Raw genomic sequence first — 19,920 nt, 5'->3', positions numbered from 1 at the left:
GGGCGGGGACCCGGAGCGAAAGGTGCGGAGGCGGCCTGCAGGGGTGTTTCGGCTTCCCGTTGCCGCCTCGGGCGCTGTACCCAGAGCTGGGAGCCGAGCAGCGCAGCCGCGCGGGCCCGGCAGGGCTGGGCCGGACTCGGGACGCGCGAGAGGCGCCATGCGGGGAGGCAGGGGCGCCCCTTTCTGGCCGTGGCCGCTGCCCAAGCTGGCGCTGCTGCCTCTGCTGTGGGTGCTTTTCCAGCGGACGCGTCCCCAGGGTGAGTGCTGGAGGGAGCTCGTGTGCCGGGTGCTGCCGCTGCTCTCCCCGCGAAGGCGCCAATGCTTCAGGATAAGCCACGCGTTTGCGGAGCGAAAGGCAGAGAGGTGCAGGCGCCACTTGGCTCCTCCGGGGGCAGGGACCCGGCGACACTGGTGAATGGGCGGCAGCAAGGTCGAACCGGAGCCCCGGGGCGGGGTGAGGGAGCTCTCCAGCTGGTTAGCAGGATGTGGCGAGCACAGGGAAAGGGGGGTTTGCACGGAGCCTGGGGAGGCTTCCTGCTGCTCATTTCCCTAAGCCCCCCACCTTGCAATTGTCAGAAGTCCAAGTTCTGGGGTGTGCAGGCGGAAGTGGGGGATTCGACCCCATTTCCTGAGACCCTCTGACTCCCTCTCCAGGCAGCGCCAGGCCACTGCAGTGCTACGGAGTTGGACCCTTGGGCGACTTGAACTGCTCGTGGGAGCCACTTGGGGACCTAGGAGCCCCCTCCGAGTTACACTTCCAGAGCCAAAAGTAGTGAGTACAGGGAGGTAACGTGGGGAAACAGGCTTTGGAGGTGGCCGCTCAAGTCCCAGACTGCCATGGTTGAAAGGTTCTAGGAGTCAAGCCTGGCCAACATGGTGAAACCCTGTCTATACTAAAAATACAAAAAAAATTACCCGGGGGCGGTGGCGCGCTCCTGTAGTCCCCGATACTCAGGAGGCTGAGGCAGGAGAGTCGCTTGAACCCGGGAGGCGGAGGTTGCAGTGAGCCCAGATCTCGCCACTGCACTCCAGCCTGGGGGACAGAGTGAGACTGACTCAAAAAAAAAAAAAAAAAAAAAAAAAAAAAATATGATAAGGAAAAAGAAAAGTCCCAGGAGTCTGACCCCCTCCCCCAATACTCCTCCACTCCAAAGCCCTTCAATTCTAGCTTCCCTCGTTTCTCTGCTGTGTCACCCTGGGCAAATCACTTTCCCTCTTTGAGTCTCCTTTACATTTCTCTGTTAAATAGCAATCATAGGGTCAGGAGAGGTGGCTTGCACCTGTTATCCCAGCATTTTGGGAGGCTGAGGCGGGAGGATCGCTTGAGCCCAAGAGTTCAAGAGTTCAGAGTTTTAGAGAGCCCGTCTCTTTTTCTTTTTTCTTTTTCTTTCTGTTTTTTTTTTTTTTTTTTTTTTTTTTGAGATGGAGTTTCGCTCTTGTTGCCCAGGCTGGAGTGCAATGGTGCGATCTTGGCTCACTGCAACCTTCGCCTACTGGATTTAAGCGATTCTGCTCTCAGCCTCCTGAGTAACTGGGAGTACTGGCATGCACCACTAGACCTGGCTAATTTTGTATTTTTAGTAGAGATGGGGGTTTCACCATGTTGGTCAGGCTGGTCTCGAACTCCTGACCTCGTGATCTGCCCGCCTCGGCCTCCCAAAGTGCTGGGATTACAGGCGTGAGCTACCGCGCCATTTTTTTTTTTTTTTTCGAGACAGAGTCTCGCTCTGTCGCCCAGGCTGGAGTGCAGTGGTGTGATATCGGCTCACTGCAAGCTCCACTTCCCGGGTTCACGCCATTCTCCTGCCTCAGCCTCCTTAGTAGCTGGGACTACAGGTGATTGCCACCACGCCCAGCTGATTTTTTTTTTTTTTTTGTATTTTTTAGTAGAGACGGGGTTTCACCGTGTTAGCCAGGATGGTCTTGATCTCCTGACCTCGTGATCCACCCGCTTCAGCCTCCCAAAGTGCTGGGATTACAGGCGTGAGCCACCGTACCCGGCCCAGCCATTTTTTATTTTTAAAAAATTTTTTGAGACAGAGTCTCATTCTGTCACCCAGGCTGGAGTGCAGTGGCACGATCTTAGCTCACTGCAACCTCTGCCTCTTGGGTTCAAGTGATGCTCCCACCTCAGCCTCCCGAGTAGCTGGGATTACTATAGCTGGTCTTGAACTCCTAACCTCAAGTAATCTACGCACCTCAGCCTCCCAAAGTGCTGGGATTATAGGCGTGAGCCACAGCGCCTGGCCTATTTCCCTTTATTTATATTATAGTTTATGTTTTTTAAGAGAGGGGCTCTCGGCCAGGTGCGGTCGAGCCAGGTCGGCCACTGCACTCCAGCCTGGCAACAGACTGAGACTCTGTCTCAAAAACATAAACATAAAAATAAAAAATAAAAAGGGAAATAATAATAGAACCTGCCTCTGAAGGTTGAGTCTGAGGATTCAAAGAGTTAGGTGCTTGGCAAGGAGAAAATTGCTTCATAATGTGAAGCTGTTTTTTATTACTGTGTGACATCAGGCAAGTCGCTTAACCTCTCTGAGCATGTTAAAAGATTATTCAGTATGGTGCTGGGGATGGTGCAGTGAAAGAGGTAGACAGAAAGCCCTGCCCACAGTCCAAGGAAGAGACCTGTGTTTCTTCATGATGAATCGTACCTGGAAACTCATAATTTCAAATTGGGCTAAGTGAGGGAAGAGAAAAAGGGCCAATGAAAGATAAGAATGGGAGACAGAGGTCCTGGATATATATATATTTTCTAATAATAATGGTTAAAATACACACAACAGGCCCTGCACGGTAGCTCACGCCTGTAATCCCAGCACTTTGGGAGGCTGAGACAGGCGGATCACCTGAGGTCAGGAGTTGGAGACCAGACTGGCCAACATGGTAAAACCCCGTCTCTACTAAAAATACAAAAATTAGCCAGACTTGGTGGCACATGCCTGTAGTCCCAGCTATTCGGGAGTCTGAGGCAGGAGAATCGCTGGAACTCAGGAGGCAGAGGTTGGAGTGAGCTGAGATCGCACTAGTGTACTCCAGCCTGGCAACAGAGCGAGACTCTGTCTGAAAATAAAAAAAAATCACACAACATAAAACGTACGACATTTTTAAAATTTGTTTTGGGAACAGTGTCTTACTCCTGTCACCCAGGCTGGTGTGCAGTGGGGCAGTCAGCTCACTGCAGCAACTTCCCAGGCTCAGGTGATCCTCCCACCTCAGCCTCCTAAGTAGCTGGGACTACAGGCATGCACCACCATGCCCAGCTCATTTTTTAAATATATTTTTTAGTAGACACAGGGTTTTACCATGTTGCCCAGGCTGGTCTCGAACTCCTGGGCTCAAGATATCCACCTCCCTCATCCTCCCAAAGTGCTGGGATTACAGGCGTGAGTCCCTGTGCCTGGCCAAAATCTACGATCCTAACCATTTTTAAGTGTCCAGTTCAGTGGCATTAAGTACATTCCCATGGTGCTTTCCTGGTTACCATTCACCTCCAGAAGGGGGTCTAGTTCTTTTTTTTTTTTTTTTGAGATGGAGTTTCGCTCTTGTTGCCCAGGCTGGAGTGCAATGGCTCGATCTCTGCTCACTGCAACCTCCGCCTCCCAGGTTCCAGCAATTCTCCTGCCTCAGCCTCCCGAGTAGCTGGGATTACAAGCATGTGCCACCACGCACGGCTAATTTTGTATTTTTAGTAGAGACGGGGTTTCTCCATGTTGATAAGGCTGGTCTTGAACTCCCCACCTCAGATGATCCGCCCACCTGGGCCTCCCAAAGTGCTGGGATTACAGGCATGAGCCACTGAGCCCGGCGGGGGGCCTAGTTTTAATTGGTGCAGGGATTGGGGAGTCAGAGAAGGTCCCTCTTTTCTATTTGTATTTTAGTTTCATTGATTTATGTATTGATTTTATTTATTTTGGGAAGAGGTCTTGCTCTGTCACCCAGGATAGAGGGCAGTGGTGCGATCATAGCTCACTGCAACCTCAAACTCCTGGCTCAAGCCATTTTCCCTCCTCGGCCTCCCCAGTAATTGGAACACAGGAATGTGCCACTAATTTTTAAAAATTTTTTGGGCTGGGTGCGGTGGCTCAAGCCTGTAATCCCAGCACTTTGGGAGGCCGAGACGGGCGGATCACGAGGTCAGGAGATCGAGACCATCCTGACTAACATGGTGAAACCCCGTCTCTACTAAAAAATACAAAAAACTAGCCGGGCGAGGTGGCGGGCGCTTGTAGTCCCAGCTACTCGGGAGGCTGAGGCAGGAGAATAGCGTAAACCTGGAAGGCGGAGCTTGCAGTGAGCTGAGATCCGGCCACTGCACTGTAGCCCGGGCGACAGAGCGCGACTCCGTCTCAAAAAAAAAAAAAAAATTTTTTTTTGTAGTGGTAGCTCACGTCTGTAATCCCAGCACTTTGGGAGGCTGAGGTGGGAGGACGGTTTGAGCCCAGGAGTTGGAGACCAGCCTGGGCGATAGAGTGAGACCTTCTCTATTAAAAGAAAGAAAGAAAGAAAGAGAGAGAGAGAGAGAGAGAAAGAAAGAAAAGAAGAAGAGGAAGAGGAGGGGAAAAAGTAAGAATAATTTTAAAAGTAAATAAATAAATAATTTTTTTGGTAGGGACAGAGTCTTGCTCTGTTGCCTAAGCTAGTCTGGAACTCCTGGGCTCAAGCGATCCTCCCACCTTGCCCTCCCAAAATGCTGGAATTACAGGTGCCATTATGCCCAGCCTGTAATTTTGTACTCTTTGACCATGATTTTCTCTCCCAGCCTGTGTAGTCACCAGTTTACTCTGTCCCTAGGAGGAGTTCAAATGTTTTAGATTCCATGTATCAATGAAAACATGTGGTGTTTGTCTTTCCGTGTCCTATTTCACATAACATATTGTTCTCCATTTCCATCCAGGTTGTTACAAATGACAGGATTTCCTTTTTTTTTTTTTTTTTTTTTGAGACAGAATCTCACTCTGTCGCCCAGGCTGGAGTACAGTGGCGCGATCTCAGCTCACTGCAACCTCCGTCTCCCCGGTCCAAGCGATTCTCTTGCCTCAGCCTCCCGGGTAGCTGAGATTACAGGTGCACATCTCCACATCTGGCTAATTTTTGTATTTTTATAGAGCCGAGTTTCACCATGTTGGCCAGGTTGATCTCAAACTCTTGATCTCAAGTGATCCACCCACCTCGGCCTCCCAAAGTGCTGGGATTACAGGCGTGAGCAAGAAAAAAAAAAAGAAAATACACACGCAGTGTATTTTCTTCTTTTTTTTTTTTTTTTTTTTTTTGAGACGGAGTCTCTCTCTGTCGCCCAGGCTGGAGTGCAGTGGCCGGATCTCAGCTCATTGCAAACTCCGCCTCCCGGGTTCACACCATTCTCCTGCCTCAGCCTCCCGAGTAGCTGGGACTACAGGCGCCTGCCACCTCACCCCGCTAGTTTTTTTGTATTTTTTTAGTAGAGACGGGGTTTCACCGTGTTAGCCAGGATGGTCTCGATCTCCTGACCTCGTGATCTGCCCATCTCGGCCTCCCAAAGTGCTGGGATTATAGGCTTGAGCCACCGCACCCGGCCTTTTTTTTTTGAGACAAAGTCTCGTTCTGTCGCTCAGGCTGGAGTGCAATGGTGCAGTCTCGGCTCACTGCAACCTCCACCTCCTGGGTTCAAGCGATTCTCCAGCTTTAGCCTCCTAAGTAACTGGGATTACAGGCGTGCACCATCAGGCCTGGCTAATTTTTGTATTTTTAGTAAAGATGGGGTTTCACCATGTTGGTCAGGCTGGTCTCAAACTCCTGACCCGAACTCTGCCCACCTTAGCCTCCCAACATGCTGGGATTACAGGCGTGAATCACCACGCCCAGCCCCACATATTCTTGATCCGTACATCTGGTGATGGACGCATTCCATATATTGGCTATTGTGAGTAGTGCTGCATTGGGAAGACAGACGTCCGTTGGACAAACTTATTTCATTTCCTTATTATTTTTATTTATTTATTTTTTTGAGACAGAGTCTCGCTCTGTTGCCCAGGCTGGAGTGCAGTGGCTCAATCTTGGGTCACTGCAACCTCCATTTCACAGGTTCAAGCGATTCTCCTGCCTCCCAAGTAGCTGGGACTACAGGCATCTGCCACCACACATGGCTAATTTTTGTATTTTTAGTAGAGATGGGGTTTCACGATGTTGTCCAGACTGGTCTCCAACTCCTGGCTTCAAGTGATCCGCCTGCCTTGGCCTCCTGAAGTGCTGGGATTACGGGCGTGAGCCACCACACCTGGCCCCTCTTACTATTTGTCAAACACACCAGGCACAGTTTGGCCTCCAGGCCTTTGCACCCTGTGTTTCCTCTTCCTGGAATGCTGTTCTTCTAGCTACTGCATGGTTCTGTCCTCATCTCCTTCAGGCCTTTATTCAAATGTCTCCTCAGGCTAGGTGTGATGGTCCCCCCGCCCCGCCCCCCTCCCCCTACCTCACCACCCCACCGCACCTATAATCCCAACACTGGGAGGCCAAGGGGGGTGGTGGTGGGGATTGCTTGAGGCCAGGAGTTCCAGACCAGTCTGGCCAACAGAGCTAGAACCTCTCTCTCTCCTTTTTTTTTTTTTTTTTTTTTTGAGAGAGAGTCTCACTCTGTTGCCAGGCTGGAGTGCAGTGGTGCGATCTTGGCTCACTGCAACCTCCGACTCCCTGGTTCAAGCGATTCTCCTGCCTCAGCCTCCCAAGTAGCTGGGATTACAGGCACACGCCACCATGCCCAGCTAGTTTTTGTATTTTTAATAGAGACGGGGTTTCACTGTGTTGGCCAGGATGGTCTCGATCTCTTGACCTCGTGATACGCCTGCCTCGGCCTCCCAAAGTGCTGGGATTACAGGCGTGAGCTACCGCACCTGGCCTCTCTCTTTCTATATATATGGTGTTTTTGTTGCTGTTTTTGAGACAGGGTCTTACCCTGTCACCCAGGCTGGAGTGCAGTGGCATGATTCCAAGTCAACCTCCTGGGTTCAATCAACCCTCCCACCCCAGCCTCTCAAGTAGCTGGAACCACAGGTGTGCACCACCACCCCTGGCTAATTTTTAAAACATTTTTTGTAGAGATGCGAGGTCTCAGTATGTGATTGCTTGAGGCCGAGAGTTAGAGGAGACCAGCCTGGGCAACATAGCCAGACCCCATTTCTAAAAAAAATTTAAAAATTAGCTGGGCACTGTGATGCACACCTGTTATCCCAGCTACTCTGGAGACTGAGTCAGGAGGATTGCTTGAACCTAGGAGTTCACGGTTGCAGTGATCTGTGATCCCACCGCTCCAGTGACAGAGTGAGATCGTGCCTCTAAAAAAAAAAAAAAGAGTGCCGGGCGCGGTGGCTCAAGCCTGTAATCCCAGCACTTTGGGAGGCCGAGACGGGCGGATCACGAGGTCAGGAGTTTGAGACCATCCTGGCTAACACGGTGAAACCCCGTCTCTACTAAAAAAATACAAAAAGCTAGCCGGGCGAGGTGGCTGGCGCCTGTAGTCCCAGCTACTCGGGAGGCTGAGGCAGGAGAATGGCGTGAACCTGGGAGGCGGAGCTTGCAGTGAGCTGAGATCCGGCCACTGAACTCCAGCCCGGGACAGAGCAAGACTCCGTCTCAAAAAAAAAAAAAAAAAAAAAAAAAAAGAGGACAGGACTGGGCATGGTGACTCATGCCTGTAATCCCAGCACTTTGGGAGGCTGAGACAGGCGGATCACCTGAGGTCAGAGTTCGAGACCAGCCTGACCAACATGGAGAAACCCTGTCTCTACTAAAAGTATAAAATTATCCGGGCGTGGTGGTGCATGCCTGTAATTCCAGCCACTAGGGAGGCTGAGGCAGGAGAATTGCTTGAACCTGGGAGGCAGAGGTTGCAGTTAGCCAAGATCGCACCATTGCGCTCCAGCCTGGGCAACAAGAGCAAAAATCCGTCTCAAAAAATAAAAAGACGAAAGAAAGAAAGAAAGAAAGAGAGGAAGGGAGGGAGGGAGGGAGAGAGAGAGAAAGGGAAGGAAAGAAAGAAAAAGAGAGAGAAAAGAGCAGTTACGACCGGGCATGGTGGCTCATGCCTATAATCTTAGCACTTTGGGAGGCTGAGGTGTGTGTGTGTGTGTGTGTGTGTGTGTGTGTGTGTGTGTGTGTATCACTTGAGGTCAGGAGTTCGAGACCAGCCTAGCCAACATGTGAAAGCACATCTCTACTAAAAATACAAGAAAATTAGCCAGGTGTGGTGGCACACACCTGTAATTCTAGCTACTTGGGAGGATGAGGTGGGAGGATCACTTGAACCCAGGAGGAAGAGGCTGCAGTAAGCCAAGATCACAACATTACAGTCCAACCTAGGTGACTGTGTCAAAAAAAAAAAAAAAGGAGCAGTTACATTTATTACCCTCATTTTGTAGATGAGGAAACTAACGCACAGACACGTTAAGTCACTTACTCAAGGCCACACCTCTGAAGCAGCAGAGGTGGGATTTGAACCCAAACAGAAAAAAAAAAAAGCAGGCTGCAGCCACTCTGTTGGCACAAGGGTGGTTATCAGTGGCCCTGGCTGTAGCCGAGTGTACATCTCACCCCCGCCTCTCTCCTCACAGCCATTCCAACAAAACCCAGACTGTGGCAGTGGCAGCCAGGCAGAGCTGGGTGGCCATTCCTCGGGAACAGCTCACCATGTCTGACAAGCTCCTTGTCTGGGGCACTAAGGCAGGCCAGCCTCTCTGGACCCCCGTCTTCGTGAACCTGGAAACCCAAAGTAATGTGGCGGGAGGGTGGGGCGCTCTATGTGGGGTGGGTGTTCTTGGAGGGCATGGCTCACTACACCCTGGTTTCCCCTTCCCCAGTGAAGCCAAATGCCCCCCGGCTGGGCCCTGAGGTGGACGTTTCCGAGGATGAGCCCCTGGAGGCCATTGTCCATTGGGCCCCACCTACATGGCCGTCTCATAAAGTTCTGATCTGCCAGTTCCACTACCGAAGATGTCAGGAGGCAGCCTGGACCCTGGTGAGTGCTGGGGTCCTTTTCTCCCCACCCTATCCTGGGCAGGGACTGAGGCAACATCCCCTAGTCTGAGACCCAGCCAAGGACTCATTCTGTGCCTGCCCCTGAGCCTGTCTGCATCCCACACAAAATGCCTGCACGTGCTTCTTGTTCAGTTACAAATTATCCTCCCATGGCCGGGCGCGGTGGTTCACGCCTGTAATCCCAGCACTTTGGGAGGCCGAGGGGACAGATCACTTGAGGTCAAGAGTTCGAGACCAGCCTGGCCAACATGGCGAAATCCTGTCTCCACTAAAGATACAAAAATTAGCCGGGCATGGTGGTGGGTGCCTGTAATCCCAGCTACTGAAGGCTGAAGCAGGATTCACTGGAACCCGAGAGGCGGAAGTTGCAGTGAGCCGAGATTGGGCCGCCGCACTCCAGCCTGAGCGACAGAGCGAGACTCAGTCTCAAAAAGAAATTTTTTTTTCTCCTGCCAAAATAATCTATCACCCCGTCATGGTGGCTAATTCCTAAAATCCCAGCACCTTGGGAGGCTGAGGCAGGAGGATCACTTGAGGCCAGGAGTTTAAGACCAGCCTGGGCAATTTAGGGAGACCTCATCTCTACGAAAAAAGTGAAACAATTATGAGGGTATGGTGGCTCGTGCCTGGAGTCCCAGCTACTCAGGAGGCCGAGGCAGGAGGATTGTTTGAGGTCAAGAGTTTGAGGACAGCCTGGGCAGGATAGCAAGACTCATCTCTAAGAAGTTAAAAAATAATCTGGCCAAGTGTAGTGGCTCACACCTGTAATCCCAGCACTGTGGGAGGCCAAGGAGAGTGGATCACCTGAAGGTCAGGAGTTCGGGACCAGCCTGGCCAACATGGTGAAACCCCATCTCTACTAAAAGTACAAAAAGGTAGCTGGGCGTGTTGATGGGTGCCTGTAGTCCCAGCTACTTGAGAGGCTAAGGCAGGAGAATGGCTTGAACCTGGGAGGCGGAGGTTGCAGTGAGCCGAGATCGTGCCACTGCACTCCAACCTGGCAACAGAGCAAGACTCTGTCTCAAAAAAAAAAGAGTTGAGAGTTGTGATTATTCATGCAATTCAGAGCAACACTGAGATGCAGAATTTTTTTTCTTTTTTTTTTTTGAGACGGAGTCTCGCTGTGTTGCCCAGGCTGGAGTGCAGTGGCCGGATCTCAGCTCACTGCAAACTCCGCCTCCTGGGTAGCTGGGACTACAGGTGCCTGCCACCTCGCCCGGCTAGTTTTTTGTATTTTTTTTTTAGTAGAGACGGGGTTTCACTGTGTTAGCCGGGATGGTCTCGATCTCCTGACCTCGTGATCCGCCCATCTTGGCCTCCCAAAGTGCTGGGATTACAGGCTTGAGCCACCGCGCCCGGCCAGAATTTTTTTTTTTTGAGACGGAGTTTTGCTCTTATTGCCCGGGCTGGAGTGCAATGGCAGGATCTCGGCTCACTGTAACCTCTGCCATCTGGGTTCAAGCGATTCTCCTGCCTCAGCCTCCCGAGTAGCTGGGATTATAGGCATGCGCCATCATGCCTGGCTAATTTTGTGTTTTTAGTAGATATGGGGTTTCTCCATGTTGGTCAGGTTGGTCTTGAACTCCTGACCTCAAGTGATCAGCCTGCCTGGGCCTCCCAAAGTCCTGGGATTATAGGTGTGAGCCACCGTACCCGGTCCCCTTGGTTTTTTTTTTTTTGAGATGGAGTCTTGCTCTGTTGCCCAGGCTGGAGTGCAGTGGCACCATTTCAGCTCACTGCAACCTCCATCTCCCAGGTTCAAGCGATTCTCCCACCTCAGCCCCCCAAGTAGGTGGGATTACAGGCATGTGCCACCATGCCCAGCTAAGTTTTTTTTTTGGTAGAGATGGGGTTTTGCTCTGTTGGCCAGGCTGGTCTCAAACTCCTGACCTCAGGTGATCCACCTGCCTCCACCTCCCAAAGTGCTGGGATTACAGGTGTGAGCCACCTCACCTGGCTGAGAGGCAGACTTTGGAATCTGACTACCTCAGTGCTCAGCTCCAGCACACCAACTCTGTGACCTTGGGCTAGTCACTTTCCCTCTCTGGGCCTCAGTTCCCTCGTCTGTAAAACGAGAAAATAATAGAAGTTACCACTTCCTGCTATACCTAACACATAGAGTGACCACCTTTTCTCTGTCTGCTCAGGATTGTGCCGATTTTTCTGACAGGCCCATGTTCTGGAAACCCCCTTGGTCCTGGGCAAATACAAACAGTTGCTCGCTCTGCTGATAGATAAGTTCAAGTACCAGCTAGGCGCAGTGGCTCTAATCCCAGCACTTTGGGAGGCCGAGGTGGGCAGATCACCTGAAATCAGGAATTCAAGACCAGCCTGGCCAAGATGGTGAAACCCCGACTCTACTAAAAATACAAAAATTGGCTGGGCACGGTGGCTCACACCTGTAATCCCAGCAGTTTGGGAGGCCGAGGCGGGTGGATCATGAGGTCAGGAGATCAAGACCATCCCAGCTAACATGGTGAAATCCCATCTCTACTAAAAATACAAAAAAAATAGTGGGGTTTGGCAGCGGGTGCCTATAGTCCCAGCTACTTGGGAGGCTGAGGCAGGAGAATGGCGTGAACCCGGGAGGTGGAGCTTGCAGTGAGCTGAGATTGTGCCACTGCACTCTAGCCTGGGGCAACAGAGTGAGACTCCGTCTCAAAAAAAAAAAAAAAAAAAAAAAGACTCCGTCTCAAAAAACATAAAAAAGCCAGGTGTGGTGACAGGTGCAAAGATAAGTTCAAATACCCTTGACTCAGGCCCTGGGCCCATCACGCTCACCTGTCTCTTCCCCCAGCTGGAACTGGAGCTGAGGACCATACCCCTGGCCCCTGTTGAGATCCAAGATTTGGAGCTAGCCACTGGCTACCAAGTGTATGGCCGCTGCCGAATGGAGAAAGAAGAGGATTTGTGGGGCGAGTGGAGCCCCATTTTGTCCTTCCAGACACCGCCTTCTGGTGAGGATATCTGGGCTTGCCCTCAATCCACGCCCCTCCCACCCGCGGAAGTCTGTCCAATCATGTCCCACTCATTTGTTCCCCCGTTTCCTCATCCTTGCCAGCTCCAAAAGATGTGTGGGTATCAGGGAACCTCTGTGGGACGCCTGGAGGAGAGGAACCCTTGCTTCTGTGGAAGGTGAGCTTCAGGGACCAGTTACATTTCTCTGCACGTGTCAGGAATCCCCTAAATAACAATGACATAAGGCCGGATGCAGTGGCTCACGCTTGTAATCCCAGCACTGTGGGAGGCCGAGGAGGGTGGATCACTTGAGGTCAGGAGTTGGAGACCAGCCTGGCCAACATGGTGAAACCCCATCTCTACTAAAAATACAAAATTAGCTGGGTGTGATGGCAGGCGCCTGTAATCCCAGCTACTCAGGAGGCTGAGGCAGGAACATCACTTGAACCCAGTAGGTGGAGGTTGCAGTGAGCCGAGATCGCGCCACTTCACTCCAGTCTGGGTAACAGAACGAGACTCAGTCTCAAAAAACAAAACAAAACAAGAAAAAGCTTCACTGACCAGTGGTTTATCAGGTGACCTCAGGGAGACACATACATGTGCCTGATTAATGGGAGACATTAACCCTTTTTTCCCTTCATCCCTCAGGCCCCAGGGCCCTGTGTGCAGGTGAGCTACAAAGTCTGGTTCTGGGTTGGAGGTCGTGAGCTGAGTCCGGAAGGAGTTACCTGCTGCTGCTCCCTTATTCCCAGCGGGGCAGAGTGGGCCAGAGTGTCCGCTATCAACGCCACAAGCTGGGAGCCTCTCACCAACCTCTCTTTGGTCTGCTTGGGTAAGAGACTGTGACCTTCCTCAGCTCGGTGCCCTGGAGGGGTGGGAGGTGGCTTCCTGAGTGGCCAGCTGAGACTTCTCTCCACCTTCCAGATTCCGCCTCTGCCCCTCATAGCGTGGCGGTCAGCAGCATCGCTGGGAGCACGGAGCTACTGGTGACCTGGCGACCGGGGCCTGGGGAGCCACGGCAGCATGTAGTGGACTGGACTCGAGATGGGGACCCCCTGGAGAAACTCAACTGGGTCCGGCTTCCCCCGGGGAACTTCAGTGCTCTGTTACCGGGTGAGGCCCTGGGACACCTGGGTTTCCATCCCCGCTGTTAAAACAGAGCGGACAGATGGGTGGACTTGTAAGAGGGAGTGCTATGATTAAAGCAGTGTGATGACCGGGCTTGGTGGCTCACGCCTGTAATCCCAGCACTTTGGGAGGCTGAAAGGGGCGGATCATCTGAGGTCAGGAGTTCGAGACCAGCCTGGCCAAGATAGTGAAACCCCGTCTCTACTAAAAATACAAAAATTAGTGGGGCGTGGTGGCACACACCTGTAGTTCCAGCTACTCGGGAGGCTGAGGCAGGAGAATCGCTTGAACCTGGGAGGTGGAGGTTGCAGTGAGCCAAGATTGCACCACTGCACTCTAACCTGGGTGACAGAGTGAGACTCAGTCTCAAAAAATAAATAAATAAATAAATAAATAAATAATAAAGTAGCGTGAATTCACACAAGACTTTTTTTTTTTTTTTTTTTTTTTTTTTTGCTTTTTGGAGGCAAGATCCCACGCTGTGGCCCAGGCTAGAGTGCAATGGCGCCATCTCAGCTCACTGCAACCTCCATCTTCTGGGTTCAAGTGATTCTCATGACTCAGCTTCCTGAGTAGCTGGGACTACAGGAGCGTGCCACCACACTCGGTTAATTTTTTTTTTTTTTTTTTTTAGTAGAGACTGGGTTTCACCATGTTGGTTTGGCTGGTCTCCAACTCCTGACCTCAAGCGATCTGCCTGCCTTTGCCTCCCAAAGTGCTTGGATTACAGGCATGAGCCACCGTGCCCAGCCTAACTTTTCTTTTTTTCTTTTCTTTTTTTTCTTTTTTTGAGATGGAATCTGGCTCTGTCACCCAGGCTGGAGTGCAGTGGCACGATCTCAGCTCACTACAGCCTTTACCTCCTGGGTTCAAGCGATTCTCATGCCTCAGCCTCCAGGGAGTAACTGGGATCACAGGAGCCTGCCGCCATGCCCAGCTAATCTTTTTATTTTTAGTAGAGACGGGGTTTCACCGTGGTTGGCCAGGATGGCATCAAACTCCTGACCTCAAGATCCACCCGCTTCGGCCTCCCAAAATGATGGGATGACAGGGGTGAGCCACCACACCTGGCCCTTTTGTTGTTGTTGTTGTTGTTGTTGAGACGGAGTCTCGCTCTGTCGCCCAGGCTGGAGTGCAGTGGCGTGATCTCGGCTCACTGCAAGCTCTGCCTCCCGAGTTCACGCCATTCTCCTGCCTCAGCCTTCCCAGTAGCTGGGACTACAGGTGCCCACTACCACGCCTGGCTAATTTTTTTTTTTTTTTTTTTTTTTGTATTTTTGTATTTTTAGTAGAAATGGAGATTCACCGTGTTAGCCAAGATGGTCTTGATCTCTTGACCTCGTGATCGGCCCTCCTCAGCCTCCCAGAGTGCTGGGATTTCAGGTGTGAGCCACCACACCCAACATCTTTTTTCTTTTTATTTTTTTTTAAGAGATGAGTCTCACTCTGTCAGCCAGGCTGGACTGCAGTGGCGTGATCTCAGCTCATTGCAGTGTGAACCTCCATGGCTCAAGCATTCCTCCCACCTCAGCGCCCTGAGGAGCTGGGATTACAGGCATACGCCACCAAGCCCAGATAGTTTTTGTATTTTTTGTAGAGGTGGGGTTTCTCCATGTTGCCCAGGCTGTTCTTGAACTCCTGACCTCAGGCAATCCCCCTGTCTTGGCCTCCCAAAGTGCTGGGGTGACAGGCATGAGCCACCATACCTGGCAAGAAATCTTTATTAATTAGTTACTTAATTAAAGGACTTGGAAGAACTGCGAAGATGTTGGGTGAGGAATTTAGGACACAGTCCCAAGACCCACAAGGATATACGAACCAAAGAAGCAAAGGCACAATTATGGAAAATTCCCAGTTGAGGAAGGCTATGTGGATGTGATAGGGTTTAGAAGAGGGACTGCAGCAGCCTCAGTTACCATAGTAGGTGCTGTCAGTTGCCTGCTCATATCTGTTTGACCACGTCAGAGCCCTTAGGCCTCTCTCCCAGCTGCCCACACTTAAGTTTCCTGGCCTGAGGGCTTTTTCTGGTCACTGAGGCATTTTGCCTGCTGGAGAAGCAGGATGGAAATATCGAGGAGTTAAGAGCCCTCAGGAGCAGCCCTCAGCCATGACTAATGAGGCTTGGTGGATTAATACCCCAGCTTCCTCCTCCTGGGCTGGGCTGACTCTATGATGTCTGCTCTCTGCTACCCCCAAGAGGTCCCCCATGGGACTGCGTCTCAGTTGTCCACAGTGAGAACTTGTTCCTTCCCCATTTCACTCCCCTACTGCCCTATTGGGGTTTTCTGGGATTACCTCCTAGATAAATGACTTACACTCAGATCCTTATCTCAGGGTGTCCTGGGGAACCCAATGAAGACACCTAGCAAGTAGGAAATGGGCATGGGAAGGAGAGCCAATTCTAACTGGTCTTTGTTCCTTTGTCACTCAGGGAATTTCACAGTCGGGGTCCCCTATCGAATCACTGTGACCGCAGTTTCTGCTTCGGGTTTGGCCCCTGCACCCCCCATCTGGGGGTTCAGAGAGGAACTAGGTAAGAGGTGGGGCTGGAGGATGGGGGACTCCTGTAACCCAGGCTGACCTTGACCCACTGCCTTCCTCCCCAGCACCCCTAGTGGGGCCAACGCTTTGGCGACTCCAGGATGCCCCTCCAGGGACCCCCGCCATAGCGTGGGGAGAGGTCCCAAGGCACCAGCTTCGAGGACACCTCACCCACTACACCTTATGTGCCCAGGGTGGAATCAGCCCCTCCGTCTGCATGAATTGTGAGCTTCTCTGCCTGCCAACCTATCCTCCCAGCCCCCACAAGACCCACCCATCAGTCAACCCCACCCCTTGTCCCCACGTGGGCCTCTTTGGCCCATACATAGTGTCCTCAATTCCCTCTTGGCTATCAATGTAATGAACTTTCATTCGGCCATTAAAAATGAGGATGCCAATCTATATTTATCGACATTGACAGATGCCTGTCATATTTTATTAGTGAAAAAGATAAAAGGATGTCAAAATTCCGTGGTACGGCTCCACTTTTTTTTTTTTTTTTTGAGATGGAGTCTTGCTTTGTCACCCAGGCTGGAGTGCAACGGTGCAATCTTGGCTCGCTGCAACCTCCTCCTCCCAGGTTCAAGCGATTCTCCTGCCTCAGCCTCCTGAGTAACTGGGATTACAGGCATGCACCACCATGCCCGGCTAATTTTTGTATTTTTAGTAGAGACGGGGTTTCACCATGTTGGTCAGGCTGATCTCGAACCCCTGACCTCATGATCCACCCGCCTCGGCCTCCCAAAATGTGGGGACTATAGGCTTGAGTCACCGCGCCCGGCCTATATATAATTTTAAATATATATATAGAAGGCCTGGCATGGTGGATCACGCCTGTAATCTCCACACTTTGGGAGGCAAAGGCAGGCAAATCACTTGAGGTCAGGAGTTTGAGACTAGCCTGGCCAACATAGTGAAACCTCATCTCTACTAAAAATACAAAATTAGCCAGGCCTGGTGGCGCAGCCTGTAGTCCAGCTACTCAGGAGGCTGAGGCACTAGAATTGCTTGAACCCGGCGGGTGGAGGTTGCAGTGAGCCGAGATTGTGCAAAGACAAACTAAATAATATCTAAGCAGTGTATAAGATGGTGATAACTGCTGAGTAGAGAATGAAGCCAGGGGCTGGGCAAGGTGGCTCACGCCTATAAACCCAGCACTTTGGGAGGCCGAGGCGGGCAGATCACCTGAGACCAGGAGTTTGAGACCAGCCTGACCAATATGGTAAAACCCTGTCTCTACTAAAAATAGAAAAATTAGCCAGATGTGGTGGCAGGCACCTGTAGTCCCAGCTACTCAGGAGGCTGAGACAGCAGAATTGCTTGAACCTAGGAGGTGGAGGTTGCAGTGAACTGAGATCACACCACTGCATTCCATCCTGGACAACAGAGTGTTACAGAGCGAGACGCCATCCCCAAAAAAAAAAAAGAGGCCGGGCGCGGTGGCTCAAGCCTGTAATCCCAGCACTTTGGGAGGCCGAGACGGGCGGATCACGAGGTCAAGAGATCGAGACCATCCTGGCTAACACGGTGAAACCCCGTCTCTACTAAAAAATATAAAAAACTAGCCGGGTGAGGTGGCGGGCACCTGTAGTCCCAGCTACTCGGGAGGCTGAGGCAGGAGAATGGCGTAAACCCGGGAGGCGGAGCTTGCAGTGAGCTGAGATCCGGCCACTGCACTCCAGCCTGGGCGACAGAGCGAGATTCTGCCTCAAAAAAAAAAAAAAAAGACTCAAACAAGGAAGGTGGGTGGTGAAGGGGGTGCAATTTCAAATAGAGTGGGGTCAAGGAAAGTCTCATGGAAGAGGTGACCTTTGAGCAAAGACCTAAAAGAGATGAGGAGGGAGCCATGCTGATATCTGGGAGAAAGTGTTGCAGACAGCAGGAAGAGCACGTGCAAAGGCCCTGTGGTAGGCTTGACCACCTCCCTAACTTCTTTGGTTGTGTTCTCCAGTGAGTGGCAACACACACAGTGTCACCCTGCCTGACCTTCCTTGGGGTCCCTGTCAGCTGTGGGTGACAGCATCTACCATCGCTGGACAGGGCCCTCCTGGTCCCATCCTCCGGCTTCATCTACCAGGTAGGGGGGTTGGGATGGGATTGCCACAGGGAGGGGATGCGCTCCAGGTAGCGTCTGGAGTCATTACTTGGAAGCTGGTGCAGTGGCTCACCCCTGTAATCCTAACACTCTGGGAGGCTGAAGCAGGAGAATTACTTGAGCCCAGGAGTTCGACACCAGCCTGGGCAACATAGTGAGACCCCATCTCTACAAAAAACAATTAGCTGGATGTGGTAGCATGCGCCTGTGGTCCCAGCTCCTGGAGAGGCTGAGGCTGGAGGATCACTTGAGCCCGGGAGTTGGAGGCTGCAGTATGCTGATTACACCACTGCACTCCAGCCTGGGCAACAGAGCAAGACCCTGTCTTTAAAAAATTAAGAATTGCCGGGCGCAGTGGCTCACACCTGTAATCTCAGCACTTTTGGGAGGCCGAGGTGGGTGGATCAGTTGAGGTCAGGAGTTTGAGACCAGCTTGACCAATGTGGTGAAACTCTGTCTCCACTAAAAATACAAAAATTAGCTGGGCGTGGTGGCGTGCGGCTGTAATCCCAGCTACTTGGAAGATTGAGACAGGAGAATTACTTGAACCCAGGAGGCAGAGGTTGCAGTGAGCCGAGATCGCACAACTGCACTCCAGCCTGGGTGACAGGGCAAGACTCCGTCTCAAAAATATAAAAAATTAAGAATGATCTCTTCCCTACCCTACCAGATAACACCCTGAGGTGGAAAGTCCTGCCAGGCATCCTGTTCTTGTGGGGCTTGTTCCTGATGGGGTGTGGTCTGAGCCTGGCCACCTCTGGAAGGTGAGGCTGTCAGATACATGCATCTCTGCCCTCGTGGGGAAGGCAGCTGGGCATTTCGCTGAGCTTCCGGGGGGCGTGAAGGGAGGCCTCGGGGCTCAATCACATTCATGAACCCTGCACCCTGGGCTGGGGCATCTGGCCATCTGGATCTGCTGCCCTGACTCCTCCTGGCTTGCCAGGTGCTACCACCTATGGCACAAGGTGCTGCCCCGCTGGGTCTGGGAGAAGGTTCCTGATCCTGCCAACAGCAGTTCAGGCCAGCCCCACATGGAGGTGAGTCAAAGGGCCGGCTAGTCGGAGCCCTCTGGGGCAGTGGGTAGAGGGTGAGGGGTAGGTGGGGGAGGCTGGGGCAGGATTACAAGCTCCTCATCTCTTCCCAGCAAGTGCCTGAGGTCCAGCCCCTTGGGGACTTGCCCATCCTGGAAGTGGAGGAGATGGAGCCCCCGCCGGTTATGGAGTCCTCCCAGCCCCCCCAGGTCACCGCCCCGCTTGACTCTGGGTATGAGAAGCACTTCCTGCCCACACCTGAGGAGCTGGGCCTTCTGGGTCCCCCCCGGCCACAAGTTCTGGCCTGAACCACACCTCTGGCTGGGGACTGCCAGCCAGGCCAGAGGGATGCTCATGCAGGTTGCACTCCAGTCCTGGATTAGCCCTCTTGATGGATGAAGACACTGAGGGCTGAGAGAGTCTGAGTCACTTACCTGAGGACTCTCAGCCAGGCAGAGGTAGGATCGAAGGACCCCTATAGAGAAGGGCTTGGCCCCCATGGGGAAGGCATGGATGGAAGATGGAGCAAAGAAAAATACATGAAATTGGCTGCCTGCCAAAATCTGTTCCGCTATAACAGAATTGCATTTGGACCCCAGCACAGTGGTTCACGCCTATAATCCCAGCACTTTGGCAGGCCAAGGTGGAAGGATCACTTAAGGCTGGGAGTTCGAGACCAGCCTGGGCAACAGAGCAAGACCCCTAACTACAAAAATGAAACATCAAAAACAAAAACAATTAGCTGGGCATGATGGCACACATCTGTGGTCCTAGCTACTTGGGAGGCTGAGGCGGGAGGATTGGTTGAGCCCAGGAGTTCGAAGCTGCAGGGAGCTCTGATTGCACCACTGCACTCCAGGCTGGGAGACAGAATGAGACCTTATCTTAAATAAATAAAACGCGAAAAGAAAAAAGAAAAAAAACACTGCATTTGGGCATCATCTCAGCTCCCTTGCAGCCAGGTGCAGCATGGACTGAGTTCTTGGCAACAGAATGTGGTCAGAAGTGACGTGCCAACACAGGGTCTGGGTGGGGAGTCCCCCACACACTTTCCTTGCCTATGAGCTGGAACATAACACATGCCTATGATCCAGCTTTGGCCATACCCAAGGGGAAGGTGGAGCAAGAAATGGAACCTGAATCCCTGAATGACTG

General features: G+C 52.0%; 1 protein-coding gene across 1 annotated transcript; it reads left to right on the top strand.

Moving 5' to 3' along the window:
- The first annotated feature begins 18 nt into the window (after nucleotides 1-18).
- IL27RA (interleukin 27 receptor subunit alpha) lies at nucleotides 19-19,663 on the top strand. The gene is made up of 14 exons (XM_010361589.2): nucleotides 19-257; nucleotides 655-772; nucleotides 8,589-8,746; nucleotides 8,835-8,992; nucleotides 11,810-11,969; nucleotides 12,074-12,147; nucleotides 12,619-12,802; nucleotides 12,895-13,083; nucleotides 15,530-15,631; nucleotides 15,705-15,863; nucleotides 17,591-17,716; nucleotides 18,405-18,498; nucleotides 18,678-18,771; nucleotides 18,879-19,663. The coding sequence occupies exons 1-14, from the start codon at nucleotides 158-160 to the stop codon at nucleotides 19,071-19,073; spliced, it is 1,911 nt and encodes a 636-aa protein (XP_010359891.2). The 5' UTR covers nucleotides 19-157; the 3' UTR covers nucleotides 19,074-19,663.
- Nucleotides 19,664-19,920: the final 257 nt, after the last annotated feature.

The sequence above is a fragment of the Rhinopithecus roxellana genome, chromosome 8 (assembly GCF_007565055.1).
Source record: "Rhinopithecus roxellana isolate Shanxi Qingling chromosome 8, ASM756505v1, whole genome shotgun sequence".
Lineage (NCBI taxonomy): Eukaryota > Metazoa > Chordata > Mammalia > Primates > Cercopithecidae > Rhinopithecus > Rhinopithecus roxellana.
This window is presented reverse-complemented; position numbering and strand designations above follow the sequence as displayed.

Excerpts from the sequence above, each read along its gene's own strand:
- IL27RA (XM_010361589.2), top strand. The coding sequence starts at position 158 with ATGCGGGGAGGCAGGGGCGCCCCTTTCTGGCCGTGGCCGCTGCCCAAG. Across the intron at positions 11,970-12,073 it reads CTTCCAGACACCGCCTTCTG|CTCCAAAAGATGTGTGGGTA; the intron begins GTGAGGATATCT and ends CATCCTTGCCAG. Across the intron at positions 17,717-18,404 it reads CCTCCGGCTTCATCTACCAG|ATAACACCCTGAGGTGGAAA; the intron begins GTAGGGGGGTTG and ends CTACCCTACCAG.